This window comes from Gopherus flavomarginatus, chromosome 3 (assembly GCF_025201925.1).
Source record: "Gopherus flavomarginatus isolate rGopFla2 chromosome 3, rGopFla2.mat.asm, whole genome shotgun sequence".
Taxonomy (NCBI): domain Eukaryota; kingdom Metazoa; phylum Chordata; order Testudines; family Testudinidae; genus Gopherus; species Gopherus flavomarginatus.
This window is the reverse complement of record NC_066619.1, coordinates 260,846,144-260,867,458: the sequence shown is the minus strand read 5'-3', so window position 1 is coordinate 260,867,458 and position 21,315 is coordinate 260,846,144. Positions and strand designations below refer to the sequence as shown.

At 43.2% G+C, this 21,315-nt stretch overlaps 1 protein-coding gene across 1 annotated transcript in view; it reads left to right on the top strand.

Moving 5' to 3' along the window:
* Nucleotides 1-21,315, top strand: part of JAKMIP1 (janus kinase and microtubule interacting protein 1) — a 265,410-nt gene that overhangs the window by 212,694 nt on the left and 31,401 nt on the right. The window contains exons 15-19 of the mRNA XM_050947698.1: nt 726-779; nt 1,640-1,705; nt 6,444-6,512; nt 10,073-10,150; nt 11,858-12,061. Coding sequence (XP_050803655.1) covers nt 726-779; nt 1,640-1,705; nt 6,444-6,512; nt 10,073-10,150; nt 11,858-12,061 — 471 coding nt within the window. The remainder of the gene's footprint in view (nt 1-725; nt 780-1,639; nt 1,706-6,443; nt 6,513-10,072; nt 10,151-11,857; nt 12,062-21,315) is intronic.

The window sequence follows — 21,315 nt, the reverse complement described above, 5'->3', positions numbered from 1 at the left end:
CCTGGTGTATCAGTGGAAGTTTTCCTATTGATTTCAATGAATAAGACTGGGTATCTAATTAGGAGGGTTTCTTTTGTTTCTTCTTTTGTGTGATGTGAGAGTGTAGGAAGGAAGAGAGGAAGTAGATTTTGTTTTTTTGTACAGAGAAAACTAGCTGCGTGAGGGGTTTCAAAGGTAATCAATGGGCCTTAATAAAGATCAAAGTCACACTTCTTTGGTGGCTTCTGTAATCATGGGTAGGCTAGTGGGACAGTCACAGACATTATTCCTGCCACTAGAAGTCCGAAATGTGACCATGTCGTGTTAAAACAAATTAAATTTAAAGATCATTAGTTATTAGTTACTTTATGGGCCAATTCATGCTCTCTTTAGCCTCACACTAGTCCCACAAACGTCAATAGCCCAATCTGCTGCACTTTTTTCTCTTCAAACCAGGTCTTTTTCTAAGCCTGTTACCCAATTTCAACATTTCAGTGAATTGATAAACCTAAATGTGCTAAGACATATTCTGTCCTTGTTTACACCCAGGTTGCTGGATATAACTGAGAGTACTATTTGATCCACTGTAAACATAACAATAGCATGTGTGTCATTGTGATGCAAAACTAACATTCAGCTTCTGGAGTCTTCTTGCATGCAAAGGTGCATAAGGGCCATGTAAAAAAATAGTATCTAATGATGTGTTTTCTCCTTTATGAACAACGAATGTTAAAAATATTTTCCAGGATGTGAATATTTCTGAACTTATGAAGAAGCTTGATATCCTTGGAGATAATGGGGTAACAATTTTCTTTATTTCAATTATTCCCATGGAATGGCATGCCAGCAAATATACATTAAGGGACTTTTTATGGCTATATTTGATATACAATACCAAACGTTAGGACCCATTTTTGCCAGCATAGATGCAATCCCTTCAATGGGAATTGACTTCAATGGGAGTCACATCTGTGTTTTTCAGGACAGATATGGGCCACTGATGAGAGGCACTAAAAGTTGTGGCATGGGGAATGCACAAGACATGGTATAATAAAGGCTAGAACAAAATTAAGAGTAGGAAATAAGTTAACTAATTTTTCTATATTGATTCCCTGAAATAGTAACACAGACGTTTAGATTCTACAACAATGGGTGCCCTAGAAGTACTTTAGACAGGAAAGATTTTGCCATAGCTTGAGTCTGATCCACAAAGTTTGAGGGTTGGTTCTAGATTCTATTCTATGCAGTGAGATCCAAAAGTACTTTCAAAGCACTCTGTTTCTCTGTTCAATAGCGGGTCTAATTTGTCAATGCTCCCTTGGCTTCAGTGCAAGATTTTTTTGCATTAGAACGGCAGTCCAAAGAATTGATATTTTTCCCATTTTAAAAAAATCACTGGAATGAGACCAGCCTAGACCACGCTCTTTTTGCAAGGCATGGTGAGAATGATGCAGTGAACTAACAAGTGTGGGGACTGTATTCACTTACTTTAGCTTTATTATTTGTAATCACTGGATATTTTCTGTGCTTGTTTTTTTTAAAAATAAAGAGAGCCAATGCTCTGTGATACATACAATAAAATCAGAATCGATCTCACTAGTTTTGAAGAATGGATTTACAGTCCAATGTGAAATACAGTTGCAACTTTTTTGTATTTTAGAATTTGAGAAATGAAGAACAGGTTGCAATAATCCAAGCTGGAACTGTACTTTCCCTCTGTGAAAAGGTAGATTTCAGTAAAGATTTTTGTTTGCATAAACACTGAGCATACCATCCTAGAACTGGAAGCATGATTTGTCAGTGACGCATGGCCTTTCTGTTAAATTAACATGGATGGGAGCATGGAGGCATCATAACCCATGGCTTTATTGGGATTGTGCTTGTGGAGGGCCCGAACATACATTCAAACATTTAAAATATAACTTTAAAAATGAAAACTTCCTCCGGAGACGTTGCCATTAAGACAAAGCTGTAAAATACTTTTGGATTAAAAAACCTAATCTGGGAAATACCAGTGACCTTTTGAGGAATTGAGGGTGCTCAGCACATCACTGGAGGTTCTCAGTGCTTTGCAGGGTTACGATGAAGACCTGTTCTGGGCCCACTCCTCCAAGGTTCTGAAAACCTCCTGGAGTGAGCTCAACACCGGCCTCTACGATGGAAGTCAGTAGAAAAAGAAAGTTCTCAGCCCCTCACAGGATTGCTCCTTTCATGTGCCACCTGTGCATTATTTTGTAAGGACACAGGCTGCTAGTTTTTGAAAAATTAGCTCCAATATATTTCCATTACGCAGCCACAAATGTATATCTCTCAAATGGTCTAAAAATACATACTGCCCTTTAACTTCCCACTCTTTCCTTTACCTAACAACGTGTTAGTGAGAAATTCATTATAACCTTAACTTGCATGATGTTTACCTCTTGGATCTCACACTTCAAGCACTTTTGAAAATTGCCTTCATCTCTTGTTATCTCCCTTCTTGTGCCACACGGGGAAGATAGAATTATGAAAACATGATTCAGTATTTCTGTTGTTAGGGCTTGGTCCTCTCCTGGGACATCACTGAGCTAGTACAGTGCAGCTGGTTTGTGCTGCTGTGTATTAAGTGGAGAGGTTTCTAAATTCCTTGCTAAAGAATATTTATCTCCCAATTAGGATGCCTGGTAGTCTTCAGTAGCATAAAAATATAAACAGTCAATTGGTCTTGGAAAATAGCAACTCCATTTCCCCAGAGTCTTAAAAACCAGTTGTAGCCATCAGACAACTGAAATGTAATATAACAAACCGTTTATCACTCAAATAATAGTTGTAGTTCTCAAGCTGAGAATCACTGGTATGATCACACACACACACACACACACACACACACACACACACACACACGATTTAACCTGCTGCCTTTTCCTTCTTGTGTCATAATTGTCCATGTCATTCAGTAACAGATCTGTGATCAAACAGAGCAGATTATTATGATCTCCTGATACTTACAAGTGAAAGAAGAAGGGAGAGGTCCAAGAGGGAATAACTTTCTTTTAGTAAATGTGATCTTCACTGGTTCCACATTGTCATAGGATATGACCAAAAATATTATCCACAGGACAGATAAATTAGACAAGTCACCTGCTTCCATGTGACTGTAGAACTTGCTCTCCACTTACATCATTAGTAGAGCGAATGTAATAATGACCAATAATAATTCCATTTAAATTGGCTAGGAAGGAAGTCATTTCCTTTCTACTGAAGAGGCCCCATCCCAATAAGTCTGCCATTGATAGGTTTATATCTAGACCTGAACAGGTCCATTTCTGAACTTCAGAATGGAAGTCTAGCATGAAAACTCCACCATTCAAATTAATTGATTAATGATTCAACCAAGTTATTTGTGTAAGCAAAATAAAACTGAATAAATCATTACAAATATTGTAGCTGTCACTGTGTTATAACAGGCAATCATAGATCTTAAACTCTAATGAGAAAAATAGATGGTAAAAGGCTAGATCAGTAGACAAAAGGAAGAGCAAAATTACGCAAGCATTAAGGGCTGAACTCAAGCTGGTTCATATTCACCAGAGTAGTGTCACTGAAATCAATGGGACTATTTGAGAGAGTAAAGGTCATGCAAGCTAGCCCTCTCATATAGAAGCTTAGTGACCTCTTGCAGGTTATTTCCATTAGTGTCCAATCACAGCAATCCTGCCTCTAAAAATAAACTGAGTTTGTCAATATGGGAAATCCTATATAACAATAGAAAAAGAAATTACAAAAGTGGCTTCAAAGTTCTGAAAATAGCAGGTATCTTTTACACCTCCTCTGCAAAAAATCTAATTTTGGTTACCTCATAAGAACTATTCCTATTGACAGTACTTCTGTCAGTCCTCAGCTGACCAGAGGAGGACTTCTGTGGTAGTCTTACTGTTTAATCAGCTTGTTCAAAAAGGAGAAGTGTTTGGTTCTGTCCTTCTAACTAACATACAGGTTGTCTGATTTTAACGTGAGAGTCTGTCTATGTACTTTTACACCTCTGTAGCCTGAGTGCCTCACAATCAATCAATGACTAAAACTTAGTAATGAATTAATCCACATAGTGCACCTGTGAGGCAGGGAAGTATTATTCCCATTTTACTGATGGGGAACTGAGGCATGAGGCAGATTAAATTGAACCCAAGTCGCTCCATATCCTATCCACTAGACCAGGGGTGGGCAAACTTTTTGGCCCAAGGGCCACATCTGGCTATGGAAATTGTATGGTGGGCCGTGAATGCTCACAAAATTGGGGGTTGGTGTGTGGGAGGGGGTGAGGGCTCCAGCTGGGAGTGCAGGCTCTGGGGTGGGGCCAGAAATTAGGAGTTCAGGGTGCGGGAGGATGCTCCGGGCTGGGACCGAGGGGTTCAGAGGGCAGGAAAGGGATCAGGGCTGGGGCAGGGGGTTGGGATGTGGGAGGGGGTCAGAGGTGCCAGCTCCATGCGGCACTTACCTCAAGCAGCTCCCAGAATCAGTAGCATGTCTCTACTCTGGCTCCTACACGAAGGCGTGGCCAGGCGGCTCTGCATGCTGCCCTGTCTGCAGGCACTGCTCCTGCAGCTCCCATTGGCCGCAGTTCCCAGCCAATGGGAGCTGTGGGGGTAGTGCTTGGGTGGGGGCAGTGTGCGGAACCCCCCACTGCCCTTACGCATAGGAGCCAGAGGGGGGACATGCTGCTGCTTCTGGGAGCTGTGTAGAGTGGGGCAAGCCCCAGACCCTGCTTCCCAGCTGAAGCTCAATAGCAGGATTAAAACATCTGGAGGGCCGGATGCAGCCCCTGGGCTGTAGTTTGCCCACTCCTGCACGAGAAAATCCTCCTAATACATGGAGGCATCTGTAACTCGCTCAAGTTTCTACATGTTAAAATGTATCTGTGGAAGCATATTACAATCATAGATATCTTGGATTTCAATCACAGAGCCATTTAAATCAGATTTTCCCCCTCCTTTTTACTGTACAAACAGTTTGCTTCTGATCCTGTCACAAGTGTAAATCGTTTGAGTTGCTCTAATTACCAAATCCAATCATTCAGTCCATTGACTCCTTCTTTACCATGTTAATTAGGCAAACACCACATGCATGGTGAATGCTTAGGTGTTACTGATCTCAGGTGCTAGCAGGAAAATGCAGAATTCTGTAGTTAGGTCTTACCAGGTAGTGAGGAAAGAAATGACTATCAGCTAAAAACATATGGCATCTTAGTGTGTCTGTATGTATATATAGGACAGAGCTGGGTGAGGTAATGTTTTATTGGCCCAATGTCTGTCCTTAAATATCAATAGACCCCTAAATCACATCACATATCAGACTTAAATCAAGCTATTTAAACAAAAGTTAACAAAGACTCATCACTCTCCCCAAAGTTCTTCTACTTAATATTCTAAGTGCCCAACCTTGCTCCTGCTAAAGTCAATGGTGAAGCTCCTACTGACTTCAGTGGGAACTGACCCTACCGAAAAAAAATTATCGAGACTGTGCTGTAAGGAGTCCTGTAACCCAGTGAAGAAATGAAATAAAATAAAACCATGACCAAGAATGAGAATTCTCATCCGTCCTGACAACCCGTAAAGCTGAATGTTAGCATGCTCTTAGCCATCAGTAATATTCAAGGCACAAAACTGTGGTTTCCTCTGTGTATCGTCTTACAGTTGGAATGGAACGACCATTCTTCTTTTCATTTTGGTCACGTTTTTTAAAGCATAATAATGAGAGATTGATCAGATGGTAGCCACTGCATGAATTTCTTCATACAGTTCTCCCTACCCATCTTAATCTTCATTTCCAGGGCAGTGCCCAAGTGGGGCAGGAGCAAGCAGGGACACAGAACTCCTCCAGCCCTGGGCCTGCAGTGAGGAGGACAAGCTCTTCTGGCCCCAGAGCTGGGGTGGGGGCACAGAACCTGCCCCTCCAAAAGCGGTCAAATTTAAATTCTTGCACATGCCCCTGTTCACCTTCAAAGCCCCTCTCGTTCTAGTAACGAGCTTGCTCCCAGCAAATGCTGTGAATTGTGCCAAATAAAGGATGGATTCTGCAATCCTTGCTCAAGCAAATACTCCCACTGGTTTAAGTTACCATAAGAAAGGATTGCAAGGTTGGGCCCTGACACCATATGGTGGGTTTGTGATGTGGACAAATGGGCCTGGGGAGTAGCAAGGGTGAAACCATCATCTAATTTTGCTTTCTTGACCCCAATCACATTTGAACATAGGCCTTTAGAGGGGGAAGGATCAGCCCCCACTCATAATTAGTCTTCCCAGTTCCCTCCTCCTCATTTATTTATCTGTAGTTTGAAAAAGCTGAACAGTTAATGGGGGTGGGGATGGGTGAAGCATGCAGTTGGCACTCTTATCAACAAATTAACTTACATCACTTTCAATAACGCTCTTCCAAAGGCTGTTTTCTCATCTTTTTCTATTCCTCTTGTTCCTGCCGTGTTCATATAGTGGCTAAAACAAATAGAGGGAACAGAAGCTGCACTGACACAGAAGATGATGGACCTGGAGAATGAAAAGGTGAGAAATGATCATTTTTAAAAAGTCACTTTCTCAGCTAGAATTGCATTTCAGAGAGAAGTCTGTAAATACAATGACATGTTAAGTTGTTGCTGTTTTCTTTGTAGTGGGGATAGCTGCATGGTGCTGTCAGGAATAGATTTATAAAACTCTGTTTAATAGCTAATGCCTTTGATGTGCAGAGAAAAAAGTAATTAAACTGAGACTGAAACATGGCTGTACCTGCAAAATACCACACAAACAGGTATAATAAGCAAATGGTATGAAACCTGTCTGTGTGGTTTCTATGTATATTATTTTGTTTGGCAACAGCAGGTTCTTTGGAGTCTTGGAATCAAATTCAGTGGTACTGCACCAGGGATTCATTTGGCCTGTGATGTGTAATTTCAACTAATGAAGTCCTCTTCCTGCTTTTTTGTCTTAACCTCTCTTCCTCTCAAAGATGGATGAATTCCAAAGTGCAATGAAGTCTTTCACTACAAATTTGATATGATACTAAGCTCTCCTTTTGCTGTATGTTGTATGAAGATTTTCTGAATGAATGTTTAGCTTTGTTGATTTATCATGCATGTAGCGCTTTTCATCTTCCAATTGATGTACAAATACTGATTAAACCTTGCCATACATTTTCCCAGTAGATACATAAACAACATTATCCCCATCTTACAGAAAGGGAGACTGAGGCTGATGGGTGAAGTGACTTTCTTGCCTTTGGCTGTCAGTGCCAAGATTAGGATTTGGCTTTTCTGGCTCATTGCCTGGTGCACTGCCTTTGTGAATGGGGTATGATGCCAATGCTCATGTAAGGCAAGGTGTGGTCCCTTTTATCTGTATTACACCAAGAATTACTGTATTTGTAACTCTGAGTTGGAAAATGTAAAAAAATAACACATTTTTAGGGGGAAAAATGGAAAACACTAGATTGTTTTAAAAAGTAAATTAGAACAAATATGTCGTGTTTCTCTAACTTGACATATACATGTTTTCATTTGCAATCTGTGGTATCTGTAATTCATGTTCACTTCAAGCTTCTGAGTATGTTCACACCAAGGAACTGTATGTAATTGCTCAGCTCAGCAATCTGTCAGTCTCAAAAGCAATAGTCACATCTTGCCTGGCATAAATTATGTAAAGAATATGAAACAATATTTTACGGTGAGATTTTCAGAAGTGCTTACCATTGGCCTAGCTGCTTCCTTTGGGAGTGGAGTTAGGCCAATGCCGAGTGCTTCTGAAAATCCCATCCTTATTACAATTTCTGACTCCTATTGCTGGTAGTGGCCCTTTGCTTAAATGATGGTGATATTACCTGCGAGTGAGTGTGGTACCATGGCTAGAGCACTAGACTGGGACTTGTTCCTAGCTCTGCCACTGACGTGCTGTGTACCTCTGAGCAAGTCACTTCCCCTCCCTGTGCCTGTTTCCCTTATCACCCTTTCTCCTGTCTATTTAGGTTGCAAGCTCTTCTGTCTCTTACTGTGTGTTTGTACAGCACACAGTGGGGCCTGTATCTTGCCCCTCTAGGTGCTCCTGTAATAGAAAAAATAATTAACAATAATTGTGCCATTGCCATATGAACATTCAGCATCCAAGACTTAAATAAGTTCCCATTCTGCTTTTATATTGATTCATGGATCATTAAAAGAACTCCAGGGTTTAATAAAGTTTTAAAACATTAAATGTTTATGGATTATATCAGAATGAAAATGGCATGGAACCTTCTTCTAGGCTCCCATATTTGACTTCCATGCTGCCACTGTAAAAAGCAATGGCTTGTTCCAACAGCTGGCGTACTTCCAATAACAAGGAACAATATATATTATAATTAGTTCTTATGCTTACTGACTCTTCAGACTGTCAGATTACTGGGCTGAGCAGTTTTCTTTTAAGCCAAATAACATTTCAAAAAGGAATTTTGATTTATTACTAATTACTGATTATTAATTACCAAATTCTGTCCCTATTCTTATGTGGACAATTCCCATGGACATTACTGAGCATTGCATTTGAAAGCAAAATTTGGCCCAGTAAATGCAAACAAGACTCAAAGTCAAACTGAACATCTTTTCTTGCTATTGACATAGGCCAATAATTTCTGTTAGCGATACCATTCTATGTTTTGGAATGGTTCTGCTACTGACATAGATTATCCAGAATGGCAAAGCTTTCTGTTTTTAAAAGCCTTTTGTTATACACATACACACACCAGCCCATTTTGTATTTTTAATGAAAGCTAAAAGGCCTTTATCTTAAGGTACATGGATTTATATTATTTAAACTGCTTTTTGTTCCATATGTTGAGGAAACACAAAAGTTTATCTTTAAATAAGAATGACTATAAATAGTAAGTCTGACCAAATTGCCTTTCCGCTTTCTGGACTACTTGTTTATGGGCACCATCACCACAAAAAGAATGATATAAAGCTAGTATTTTCCAGCCTGTTTATGGTGTCATTAATAGCTCCAGAGCACTTTTTCCAAGAGCAAGTTTCCCAGCCTCTGCATACTGGTTAAGTTCTAACTATTTGGAATCTCATTCTAAGACTCAGTCTTCCTATAGCTCCAGTTTTGGATATTGAGTTCCATGGAATCCTAAGCTGCTCAGCATTTCAGTGACAGCAGATATGATCCGTTTATAATATATAGGTGGCCTGTAAAACGCCTTGTGCCCAGTTGGTCGGGAAAAACTGTGCTATAGCAATGTATAGGTAAGGTGTTATTACTGCGGGTGAGTGAGTTTAAGTGATTGAAAAGTACTCAGAAATCCTGAGTTCTAATACTAGCTTCTGCAACTGTGTAGGCAAAGTCCCTTAACCTCTCTGGCCCTCAGTTTCCCTGTCTCAGATTAGAGTTACCTACTTTTATAGGGATAATGTGAGGTTTAGAACCAAAGCTTGCCCTCTGCGAGGCAAGTCTGACAGAAAACCAGAAGGCATAAAGAACCTCTTTTTATTCTATGCTAGCAGTAGAGCAGGATCTCTGCCTTGCACTAAGGAGGGGTCCTGGACCCCACATCAAGTAGTCCTCCCATTTCCTAATTCAAATAGAGTTTGCTGACTAAAGTACATAGCTGCACGCTCGGCTAGCTAGTATGTAGATTGAGGCCTCCAGCATGAATCCTTCAGGGGCATATATTACTCATTTTCAAAGGAGCAGTGAAGTGCACTTAACATGATTTTCTCCCTTCTCTCGGCCTGCCTTGTGTAAATAATGGCTCTTGTACTACATGTATGGTGGACATGCTTCACCCTTCTCTCCCTCCTTTGTGTGTGCCTCTGTCAGATAAAGGCAGGATCTTGCCCTTAAGGTTTATGCTATGTTTTAGAGATCATCAAAGGAAAGGTGCTTTCTAGATACACATAGTTAATATGATGGTTTAAAAAAAATACTCATCTAATACTTTAAATACTCTAACAATAAATATGACCCATGGCTTTAGGTTCTCAGTTGCTTTCAGGTGAAAGTTACTGAGAGATTGCATACAAAAAAATGCTGAACTTTATGATTCCTCATGAGATAGGATAAAGAACAAACCCTCCATTGTTTTTATTATTGCTCAGGACCTGTTCAGTAAACAGAAGGGTTATTTAGAGGAAGAACTCGACTACAGGAAACAAGCTCTGGACCAGGCTTACATGGTAGGAAAAGAACAGTCATTAAATTTTCATGCTTGATCAGATTTGATAAAATACAGAAGACAAGAATTTACACAGCGTTCTTTTTTAAATGATTTTTTTGTTCTGCCAGATTAGGAAACCAAAAATTACTTACATGGAGGATAGATGCCACAGGAAATGGGTTAAAATAATTGGAATTGTAATGTTTTTTGCATTGCATCTTATTCTAAAATGTGCAAAGGCAACATTTTGGTGGTAGAATTGGTTGCCAGAGATAGGCTAACAGTGTGCACAGTGATCATGAGTAAAATATGCAGAAAAATGACTATAAAACATTTCAAATGTTATTTTTCCAGCTATTTGTAAATATTTGCCGTTAACTTCTCCAAACCCAGAGACGTCTATCCTTTCCATCCTATCTATTCTAACCTCTTATAGACTTCTTAAATAAAGCCACAGGCTTTGGTCTTCTCAGGTTGAACAACAAAATAAGGAAAGTCCTCTGAATTAGCACATTAGTGCACTCAGCTTCATTAGATGGAGTAAAACCTCAAGAAACAGAAGTATTGTGGCATGAAGAATTGGTTACATATTGTAGGCATTTCAAATTGGAAAAGGATTCTTAAGGAAGCAGTGTGGTCTAGTGTTTAAAGGAGATAAATGGGAGATTGGGCACCTGGGTTCCATTCCATACTACGGACCTTGGGCAACCCATTCAGTTAGTTTATGCATCTGTAAAATGGATACAAATACCTACCTCACAAAGGTAGTGTGAAGTTTAGTGGGTTGCTGCCAGATAGTTTAGATCCAAATAATGTTATTCTGGATGGTTTTCTTTCATATGATCATACAAAACCTAATTGTAAAAGCAATCAGATGTCTTATTTTAGTTGGTGAATATAGATTTCTGTTTGGATTTTAACATCCTCTGCTGTTCGCCTCCCAAATATTGCTGCATTTGGTTAGTGCATGAGAAACAAAGTAAAATTGACTAGAAACTAACAAGAAACAAAAGATCTATTGGTTTGCCCTAGCCCTCAAGTACCCTGACAGACCAGAAAACACAGGAGTTTCTTTACTTGATGAAATTTCTGATTCGGTGCTTTAACCTTTGATCCCCTTGAGAAATAAGTATTTGGAATTGCTTATGGCAATTCAGAACAAAAGAGAAGGAAGGAAACCTGGAATAACCGCAGATTAGAACTGTAGGGTCAGCGAAAGAGAAATGAGTGACAGGCTTTTTCTTGTCTTGCAGTAAGTTACTATATCACTTGCAGTTCTTCTTTTTGATGCCTTGTAAACAGTTTTATTCCCTAAGCTGATTTAACAATCCAGCTGCAATGAGGGAAAGCACTCGTTTGGCACTAACCTTGTAATTCAGAATTGGCAGTGCGGCCCTGTCGTGAATTGAACAAAAACTTGGCATGTGGGAAAATGCTGAATCTTTTGTCTTTCCCAACACATACTGTGAACTCTGGTTAAATTAAACAAATCACTCATTCAATTGAACAGAACACAAGGCCCATGCTGGAAACAGTCTCATAAGAACATGTGCACTGTATATGGAATGCTCTTCGCTGCTCACTTGAGTGCTGCTTTCCTGCTCTCTGGTTGTGTCCTTCCTCCCTGTTAAGCTTGGCTTGCAAGCGTTGTTGTTGTTGTGTTCGTTTGTTTGCCCTGCTGTATTCAAACGTGTGCCTGTTTGTGTGTGATTTGGGTTGGCATTAGAAAATCCAGGAGCTGGAAGCCACGCTATATAATGCTCTGCAACAGGACCCTGGAAGGCGGGCGAGTGAATCATTGAATGAAGTGCAGAGGGATGATTTACGAGCTGCGGTGGAGAAGGTACGGAGGCAGATCCTGAGGCAGAGCCGCGAGTTTGATAGCCAGATCTTGCATGAGCGCATGGAGCTGCTGCAGCAGGCACAGCAGGTAACTCACCACTCCTTCCCCCCACATCAGTGTTACCACCATTTTCACCAACATCACAAGAATATCACATCACTGTCACCTTGCCAAGTTATTCTGAGTCTTATTATTTATATTGCTGTCATTCCAGGGAGCCCCAGTCAGAATTGGGACCGCATGGGCACTATATAGACACAAAATACAATGGACTGCCCCAGAGAGCTTGTAGTCTAAGGCCTCCATCTTGTAAATTGTTCCATGTGGACAGAGCTATGCTGACTTCAAGGGGGCTCCATGGATGGACAGGGTCTGCCTGCATAGAACATTGTAAGAGGGTGGCCTGCACCTTTAAGGGCCAGTAACCCTGTGGCCAGCCAGCCCTGTTTGATTGTCTAATCCAGCTGAGACGGGATCAGGTGGATAAAGGGCTGAGAGAATTTAGTCAGCTGAGAGCTGAGGCTGGCTTTTGTGACTGGCCCTGGAACAGGGAGAGATGCAGATTGAAAGGCTTCTGGACCCCCTGCAACCTGGTTTGGTCAGGGGAATAATTTGGTATTGTGTTACTTTGTGATTTTATTTGATTAAGTTAATAAACCCATGCCTTGAAGGAAGGGTCTGAAAGAGACTTGGAGGCCATGTTATTCCTTCCTGGGCTGGGGAAGATAGGCTGGCAGCCCTACACATGGTGGAGAATGTGGGCAGGCAAACAGCTTCTGGAACTGAGAGGAAGATGAGGCAGCATAAGAAAAAGTGGAGGAGAACAGGCAAGCAGTTATAGAAAGAACAGTGACAGAAGTGATGGCTAGCAAGGTTTGCCTGGTGGTTGTCCCCCTTGGTTTTTTAGTAGGATGGGATGGCAGGAGACATCCACCTGTTGGCATCCCAACAGCCAGCCACAACTCCTGCAGGGTCAACAAAAACAGTTCCTCAAGCACCTGGAGAAATGGGCTCCAGGGAGTCTTGCTAGTCCTGGAGAGGGCTGCTCAGGAAGCCCTGTCCATGGTAGGTGAAGTTGGGCTCAGATGATGACCTACTCTGAGGCCTTCCTCTGCACCTTTGAGTGAGTGTCCAGTGCTGCCAGCTGGAAGGAGTCAACTTGGACGGCCAGTGTGGCACCATTTCTGACAGGAGAGGCCCAGGCAGTATACCAAGCCTTGAGTGACAAGCAGTCTGGCTCAGACCTGGAGATAAAAGCTACCATTTTAGATAGACTGGAGCTGACTCGAGGCATATCCTCACCTGTTCCAGACTGAGCCATTTTCATGAGGACTATGTCCATGTGTAGTGGCACAGTGATAGTGAGACCTCATCACCTATTGGTTGTGGAGACAATCATGAGCCTGATGGTTCTGAAACAATTCTTGCAGATTCTGCCTGTGGGAGCCCAAAGCTGGGTAGGGAATTTTCAGCCATGATTTGTGGGAGAGGTAGTGGACAGAGTGGAGGCCAAGGGAGCTGAGCAGCAAGGCAGACCAACAGTACCCACTGGAAAAGGTGAGAATAGGAGGTGCTCTGACCTGGGTAGGCTGGGAAAACTCTCAAGGGGACCAAATCCTGCTTAGCCCTGAATGTAGCCATTAAGCTGTCTAGAGTGCCTTACACCTGTGAGTGCCAACCTCAGGGCAGACTGTTAAGAAACAGGACACAAACCAGTTCTGTGTTCTATACAGTACACCAACACAGTATCAAGTGTGAACTCCTCAAGCACTAGGACAGCCTTAACACGGAGTCACAGACAGTCCCCTTGGGCATTCCGGTCTATATTGCCACCCAGGCAAGCCTGCCTTTGAGATAGATAGTCCCTTACACCAAAAATCATAACAATATTCGGGTTACTCCGAGTCCCAAAGGACCGGTCACTTACCCAGATCAATTGTTCCACAGATCTCAAATCAAAGACAATGCTTGTAGTCAGTCCTATAATGACAACTAAAGATTTACTAACTAAGAAAAAGAGATGAGTTATTTACAAGATTAAAGCAGGTAAACATGCACACACAAAGGAGTTAAAATCTTAGTTTTCAAAAGGTGATAGTAGCTGCTATATATTGTGACAAAGTTCCTCCTCTACCTTTGGTGGGTCCTGTTCTTATTGGCAGATTTGCTCACCTCAGTGATCCTCCCCCACAGTCTGGATCAACTCTTCCTGTGTCTGATCAGGAGTTGGGAGGCTTGAGGGGAACCCGGGCCTGCCCTTTACCCTGGGTTCCAGCTCAGGGACCTGTGGATTGCAGCTGTCTATAATGCCTCTTGTAACAGTTGCATGACAGCTACAACTCCCTGGGCTATTCAGCACAGCCTCTCACTCTCAGCTCCTTGCACCTCTTGCTCCCACCTCCTCACATGCACTTCTTCTCCTCTGGCTCCTCCCCACCTGACTGGAGGTGTCCCAGGTGTCCTGATTAGCCTGCCTTGATTGGCTGCAAGTGATCTAATCAGCCTGTCTGCCTTAATTGGTTCTAGCAGGTTCCTGATTACTCCAGTGCAGCCCCTGCTCTGGTCACTCAGGGAACAGAAAACTACTCATCCAGTGACCAGTATGTTTGCCCTCTACCAGACTACTGTACCTCACTGGTCTGGGTCTGTCACAATATGCACACTCTATATGCCCTTTAAGGCTAACCCAGCTTGAGCAGCTTGAGGATCCCTTGCTTATGCTTTGAAATATTGACCTTTCTGAATTCCAAGGAGCATAGTGATGGTAATTTCTCCTTAGCAGGGATATTTATTCCCTACCCTCAGTGTTCAAGCTGTAATGGGACAAGGGCTTGTGCACATACCCTCTTCAAAACATGGGGGAAGCAATCAACAAAGTCTTTTAGCCACTGATGTTCCTCAATGCTTTGTCTGGTGTCTATAGGCCTTCTTTTGTTGGGGAGGAGATGACACCTTTTGTGGTAAACTAGTATTTCATACTTGGTAATGCTTCTCTCTTGATCATGGAGGTTTACAGTCTTAGCGAACATTTTTATAGTTAAAGAGCAAACTCTTAAATATTATCTTATAACATGGGATACAGATATTATATGTAAGATTAATACATGCAACATCTTACATGCACTTTATAAAGTCTAAATACTAAACACATTATTTTCAACTTAACATCTATTTTAAAAATACTAACACAGGCGAGCCAGACTGGTTTCCAGCTATACATTTGTCCATGTTCAGTGAGGCCCAGGTGCCGTGGAATGAGCTACAACCCGGTCTGCTAGCGTCACACTCCTAACACCAAACGGGTGCAGGAAGGAGTGTCAGCTTCACTCCTGAATATGCCTCAAGGCCCCATCCCCCTATTTTTGAGAAGCGACAAAGAGTCCCGTGGCACCTTGTAGATTAACAGAAGTATTGGAGCATGAGCTTTCATGGGTGAATACCCACTTCGTCAGACACATTTTCTTTCCCCTTGATATGGATTATTTCCATGTTATACTCTTGCAGAGCTAGGCTCTAGCGTAACCATCTGCAATTGGTCTCTACTCCCAACTAATATGCTTACAGTGAGCTTGCCTGTCAAAACATCAATTTCTTTTATTATACAAATAAAGCTTAAGTTGCTTAACAGCCCAAATGATGGCATAGCAGTCCCACTCAATGACAGCATAGGTTGTTCAGTGGAGGGGGGGGGCCAGGTTTTTACTCTTGCCCCCCACCCCAATGTTAGAAGCACAGCACAAAGGGTTTGCTGAAATCAGGGCTGGCTAAAACTGGCTCTTTAGACAAAGCATCTTTTATGTCCTAGACGCTTTTTTCACAGGCCTGGGTCCATACCACCTAGTCTGGCTGCTGCTTTTTTGTAAGCTCTGTTATGGGTGCTACCATATCATTAAACTCTTTGTAATTCCGCGATAATGGTTGGCCAGACCAATAAAGGATAGGGTTTGCTTCTTGGTTTGTGGGCCACACCAATTCTGAATAGCTTCTACTTTTAAAGGGTCAAGGTGAACAAACCCACTGTCCAACCTGTGTCCTAAATAAGATACCTCTGTACTCCCCATCTTGCTTTTGGAGCCCTTACCAGTGATGTTGGTGTCTTTAAGCCTCTGCTATACAATCCCCACATGATTCAGGTGGTCTTGGTAAGAGTCACTAAAAATAGCCAAGTCGTCTACATAGGCCCCGGCAAAGGTCTATAATCCCTGCATACTTCATTGACAAACCTCTGAAAGGTAGCCCCTGTATTAATTAATCCAAAAGGCATAACCTTAAACTCATATAGGCCAGGTTCCACTATAAAAACTGATTTTTCCTGGGCCTCAGCATCTGACGAAGTGGGTATTCACCCACGAAAGCTCATGCTCCAAAACATCTGTTAGTCTATAAGGTGCCACAGGACTCTTTGCTGCTTTTACAGATCCAGACTAACACGGCTACCCCTCTGATACTTGTCCTAATACAGTTGGGCCTTTCACCTCCTCTGCTAATTTGGTTTTATATGTCCAGGAGCCCCACCGTGATCACAGATGACCTGCCTTCCCTTAGTGCAGGGGGGTTTAAAACCTGGGCTTGCATTTTTTTAAATCAAAGTTGAGAACAGGTTTATTTCCAGATCCCTCCTCCCTCTGAACCAGGGGCACAGAGGGGATTCCCTTCCCCTGGGATTTGTGCCCCGCATGAGCCCTTGATTCAACAATTTCTTTAGCCTCCAAAAATGTGGAAGGTTTTTTATTTTATTTTATTTTATTTTATTTTATTTTATTTTTGCCTTTAGCTTGTCTGTAACTACCCATAACAGTTGTTCCTGGGCCATCAGATCAAACAGTTTTTCATAGTCACCTTCAACCCCTGTCACCACTATTGATTTTCTCATAAAATTACACATTTCGTACATATTCAACATGTGTGAAATTGTCAAACACTTCAACATTTCTGTACTTCAGCAGGACTCAGGGGTAATCTTAAACCTTTCAATATGTTTTCTTTACATTTCTTATACTTCATAGCATCACCCTTTTCCATATCGTTAAAAACTTATCTTGCCTTCCCAGTTCATCTGGTCAAGAGGATAGGCATCCATTTATTCTCTAAGATAATGTGGATCCCACTCAGTCTCTCAAAGGAGGACAGGAACTCTTCTATACAATCAGTCTCTTTATAAATTGGGCAGACTTTCTCCCACTCCCTTGTGTCTTGGAGTGGGGGTGGAGGGGAGGTTGTATTCACTGGCTGGGGAATCTCCTTTTGCTGCTCCAGTACTCTGAGCTGCAATGTGTGAGCTTCCATCTGCTTCTGGTGTGCCCTCTCTTCAGCTTCAGCATTGCCTCTGACTGTGCTATTTGTTCCATGTGTCTTTGATGGCTCTCTCCTCAACCTGTTTGCTGGCTATGCGTCTTTGGTGGGCTCTCTCGTCAGCCTCTTCACTGGCTTTGCCTGCTGCCTGGGTTGAATCAGTTTCCCTGGTCCACAGTTCTGCCATCAGTTTCTCATGCTTACGTTCTTCCTGGGCCACCAAGTCCTGCAATCAGGCAAGTTCCCCTGCAGTGGTCTCTGTGGTAAGTGGTGCAGGAAGGTCTTTGGATATCTGGTCAAAACTTCTGAGCAAAGCTCCTCAGTTCCTGATCTGGGGTTTTCCTTTTATAGGATATTCCACTCTACAAGCCGAGATGTTCAAGGTCTTTTGTCTCAAGATTATCATATGAGTTCGGTTCACTCATTATGTCTAATCTTTAACTTTTAAAAACCTCTCAATATCAAGTTTAAACTTTTAATAGTGCTGGGTTATGATCTATAAATTCAACTGACCTGCAGCATGTGAATTTTGCCAAGACTATTCATTTGTCAGTGTTCTGTGAGGCCCAGGGGCCTTGGCATAAGCTGGCACTGAGTCTGCCAGCATCACAATAGGGTTTCAGAGGGATGGCTCACAGGACAGAGTCAAAGTTGGGAAAACAGCATAGTCTGTTAATGGTACTGTGTGAGCTTCAGGTGCCTGAAGTGAGGCAGGAGGGCAGAGAAGTTCTCCCTTGGTCAGGGGTCCAGGGATATGGGGGAGGAATTGGACCCAAAGACCAACACATCTGCAGAAATGGTGCCCAGAGCAGACTTAGAAGTGGTGGCAGTAGCCACTAAAACTACCCTACTGACCACTCAAGGAATGAGTAGGAGAGATCTGGGGTTTCTGTGACCGATAAGAATAGGATGGAGGCCAATGGCTCGACCTAGCAGCCTGCAGATTTAGATGGCATAATGCTCTCTTCAAGGGACAAGGTTTTGGCACAAACAGTAATGATGGAACAAGAAGTTGTCCATATGAGGCTGAAGGATGCAACTGATAAGCAGAGCACTTGATATTGGAGGAGGAGGTGATGAAACTTCAGCATGAAATCTTCCTGCAGAATTAGCGCATGGCTGAGAAGTTTGAGACCCTGGAGGGAGAAGTTGACTCCCCTCTCCCTCTGTCCCCCACAAAAAAAGACAGGAATGTAACAGGTTATCTTGCCCTTTTAAGGGCCAGGAGACCTGGGTCAACCAGCCCTTTCATCTATCAGACTCAGCTGGGAAGATAGGTGATCCCTCTGAAGAGCAGCTCTGCAGGAGAGAGGTTGGGCCCTGTGTGACAGAGGCAAAGACTGAAAGACCTCAGGGCCCCTGCAGCCTGTGTTGATCAAGGGAATAGATTTATTTTTTGTTACTCTGAGGGTTTCTTGGTTTGAATTAATAAACTGTGCTCCAAGGAAGAGACTTGGGCATGGCCGTAGTTCTTCCAGGGTTGGGGGAGAAAGGCCAGCAATTTCCTATAGCGTGTTGCAGGACTGGGGCCTAAATAGAAACAACATGAAACAGGAGGTTGTTAGAAGCCCAATCGAGGGCGAAAGACAATACAAGGATGTCAGTAATAGGAATGAAGTGTAGCATATATGTCATGTCGTGGGGTTCAACTCAGACCAGTGAGAGGTTGCGTTGCCACCTGTCCTGTAACCCTGGGTGCCTTAAATCAGAGGTGGGCAAACTATGGCTCACAGGCCACATCTGGCCTGTGGGACCATCCTTCCCGGCCCCTAGCTTCTGGCCCTGGCCCCTCTCCTGCTGTCCCCCCTCCCCCGCAGTCTCAGCTTGCTCCACCGCTGGAGCAATGCTCTGGGCAGCAGAGCTGTGAGCTCCTGGGGCAGCGCGGCTGCAGAGCCTGGTTTGACCAAGTGCTCTGTGCTGCACAGTGGCGGCAGCATGGCCTGGCTCCAGCTGGGTGGCACGACTGTAGTGCCACCAGCCACCTGTGCTCCAGGCAGCGTGGTAAGGGGGCAGGGAGTGGAGGCAGGGGAGTGGATAGAGGGCAGCGGAGTTCAGAGTGGGGGTGTGGATGGGGTGGCAGGGGGCAGTCAGGGGCAAGGGTTCCGGGGGCAGTCGAGACAGGGAGAAGGGGTGGTTGGATGTGGTAGGGGTCCCGGGGGGCTATCAGGAATGAGAGGAGGGGTTGGATGGGGCAGAGGTCCCAAGGGGCCATCAGGAATGAGAGGAGGGGTTGGATGGGGTGATGGGGATCTGGAGGCAGTCAGAGGACAGGGGGCTGGGGTGTGTGGATGGGGCAGGGGTCCCAGGAGGGTTTGGAATAGCTCAGTGGTTTGAGCACTGGCCTGCTAAACCCCGGGTTGTGAGTTCAGTCCTTGAGGGGGGCACTTAGGGATCTGGGGCAAAATCAGTTCTTGGTCCTGCTAGTGAAGGCAGAGGGCTGGACTTCATGACCTTTCAGGGTCCCTTCCAGTTCTATGAGACAGGTATATCTCAATTTTTTTTTCTTAGGTTGGATATTAGGAAAAACTTTTTCACTAGGAGGGTGATGAAGCACTGGAATGGGTTACCTAGGGAGATGGTAGAATCTTCTTCCTTAGAGGTTTTTAAGGTCAGGCTTGACAAAGCCCTGGATGGGATGATTTAGTTGGAAATTGGTCTTCCTTTGAGCAGGGGGTTGCACTAGATGACCTCCTGAGGTCCCTTCCAACCCTGATATTCTATGATTCTATGATGGGGCAGGATTTGGGGGGCGGGGGCAGATAGGAGGTGGGGGCCAGACCACAACCTCTTCCCCTAACTGTCCCTCTGTACAATTTACAAAACCCGATGCAGCCCTCAGGCCAAAAAGTTTGCCCGCCCCTGCCTTAAATGCTCTGTTGCAGTGGCTCACGACCTGGATACCAACAGTCAGCAGAAATGCATGAAGGTGGGGGCTGTAATTTATGTTTCAGAAATTACACTGGGCTATATAATGCCATCAGTTTTTAAGCAGAGCTCCTCAGTGAATCACTGGGGAGTTTTACTTACACATCAGTGGCATGATATGGCCTGCTGACAAGAAGCTGTAGACATAGTAATTAAGAAGACTAGCCCTGAAACATGCAACCTGGCACCATATACTCCAGAGCATGTTTCAAAGGAGCAAAGTTCAAATGACAGTCCCCCAATGTCCCCCAACTTAACACTGTTGCTAAATGGGTTGGTTTTTGTTGAAACACCATATCAGAAACCTATGAAATTACACCTCAAACATCTCGGGGCCCTTTCTAGCCTGAAAGAACAATATTACTAGAGCAACAGTCACACTACTGCAGTGGGATTAGGTCAGCATCTCTCTGATAGGTTCCTATTTGCAGGCATTGATCATTCCTTCTTTGTTAAAACTGAATATAGCAAATATAAACCCCAAGGAACCCAGTGCATATAATCTTAATTCGAATCTTTTCTGGCCAGATTTGAGCTAGAAAAGTACCAAAAGAAAAGTTCTTGGCCTCAAGCAATGGGGTACTGTGTATGATGAGCACTTCTGAAAATCAGGTCTTATGTTTAGGATTTTTTTTTCTCATACAGAACTCATTCCCTCCCTCCAGGCTCACTCTCCTTCTCCGTCTCCCCATCCCACAGAATCCATCAGGTCTTCCTGGTGCATCTGTTTGGAGGAGCAGATCTTGGAGCAACTTTGCTAAATGTGTCCATTAGTACTTGACAGCTTTTTAGTTCTTACTGGTTTACTGTGATAGGCATTGTTGTTCTTTAGGACACAGCTGTATTTATATTGCTCCATTTATCTATCTATAGTTATCTGAAGTCTTTGCACAATGCTCATCACCTTATACAATCAGCAAAGAGTCTTGTGGCACCTTGTAAACTAACAGACGTATTGGAGCATGAGGTTTCGTGGGTGAATACATGCATCCGACGAAGTGGGTATTTACCCATGAAAGCTCATGCTCTAATACGTCTGTTAGTCTATAAGGTGCCTGTCATGGTATAATTCTCCACTTTGAACCTTAGCATCCAAAAGATGAGATACCAGCATGAATTCCTCT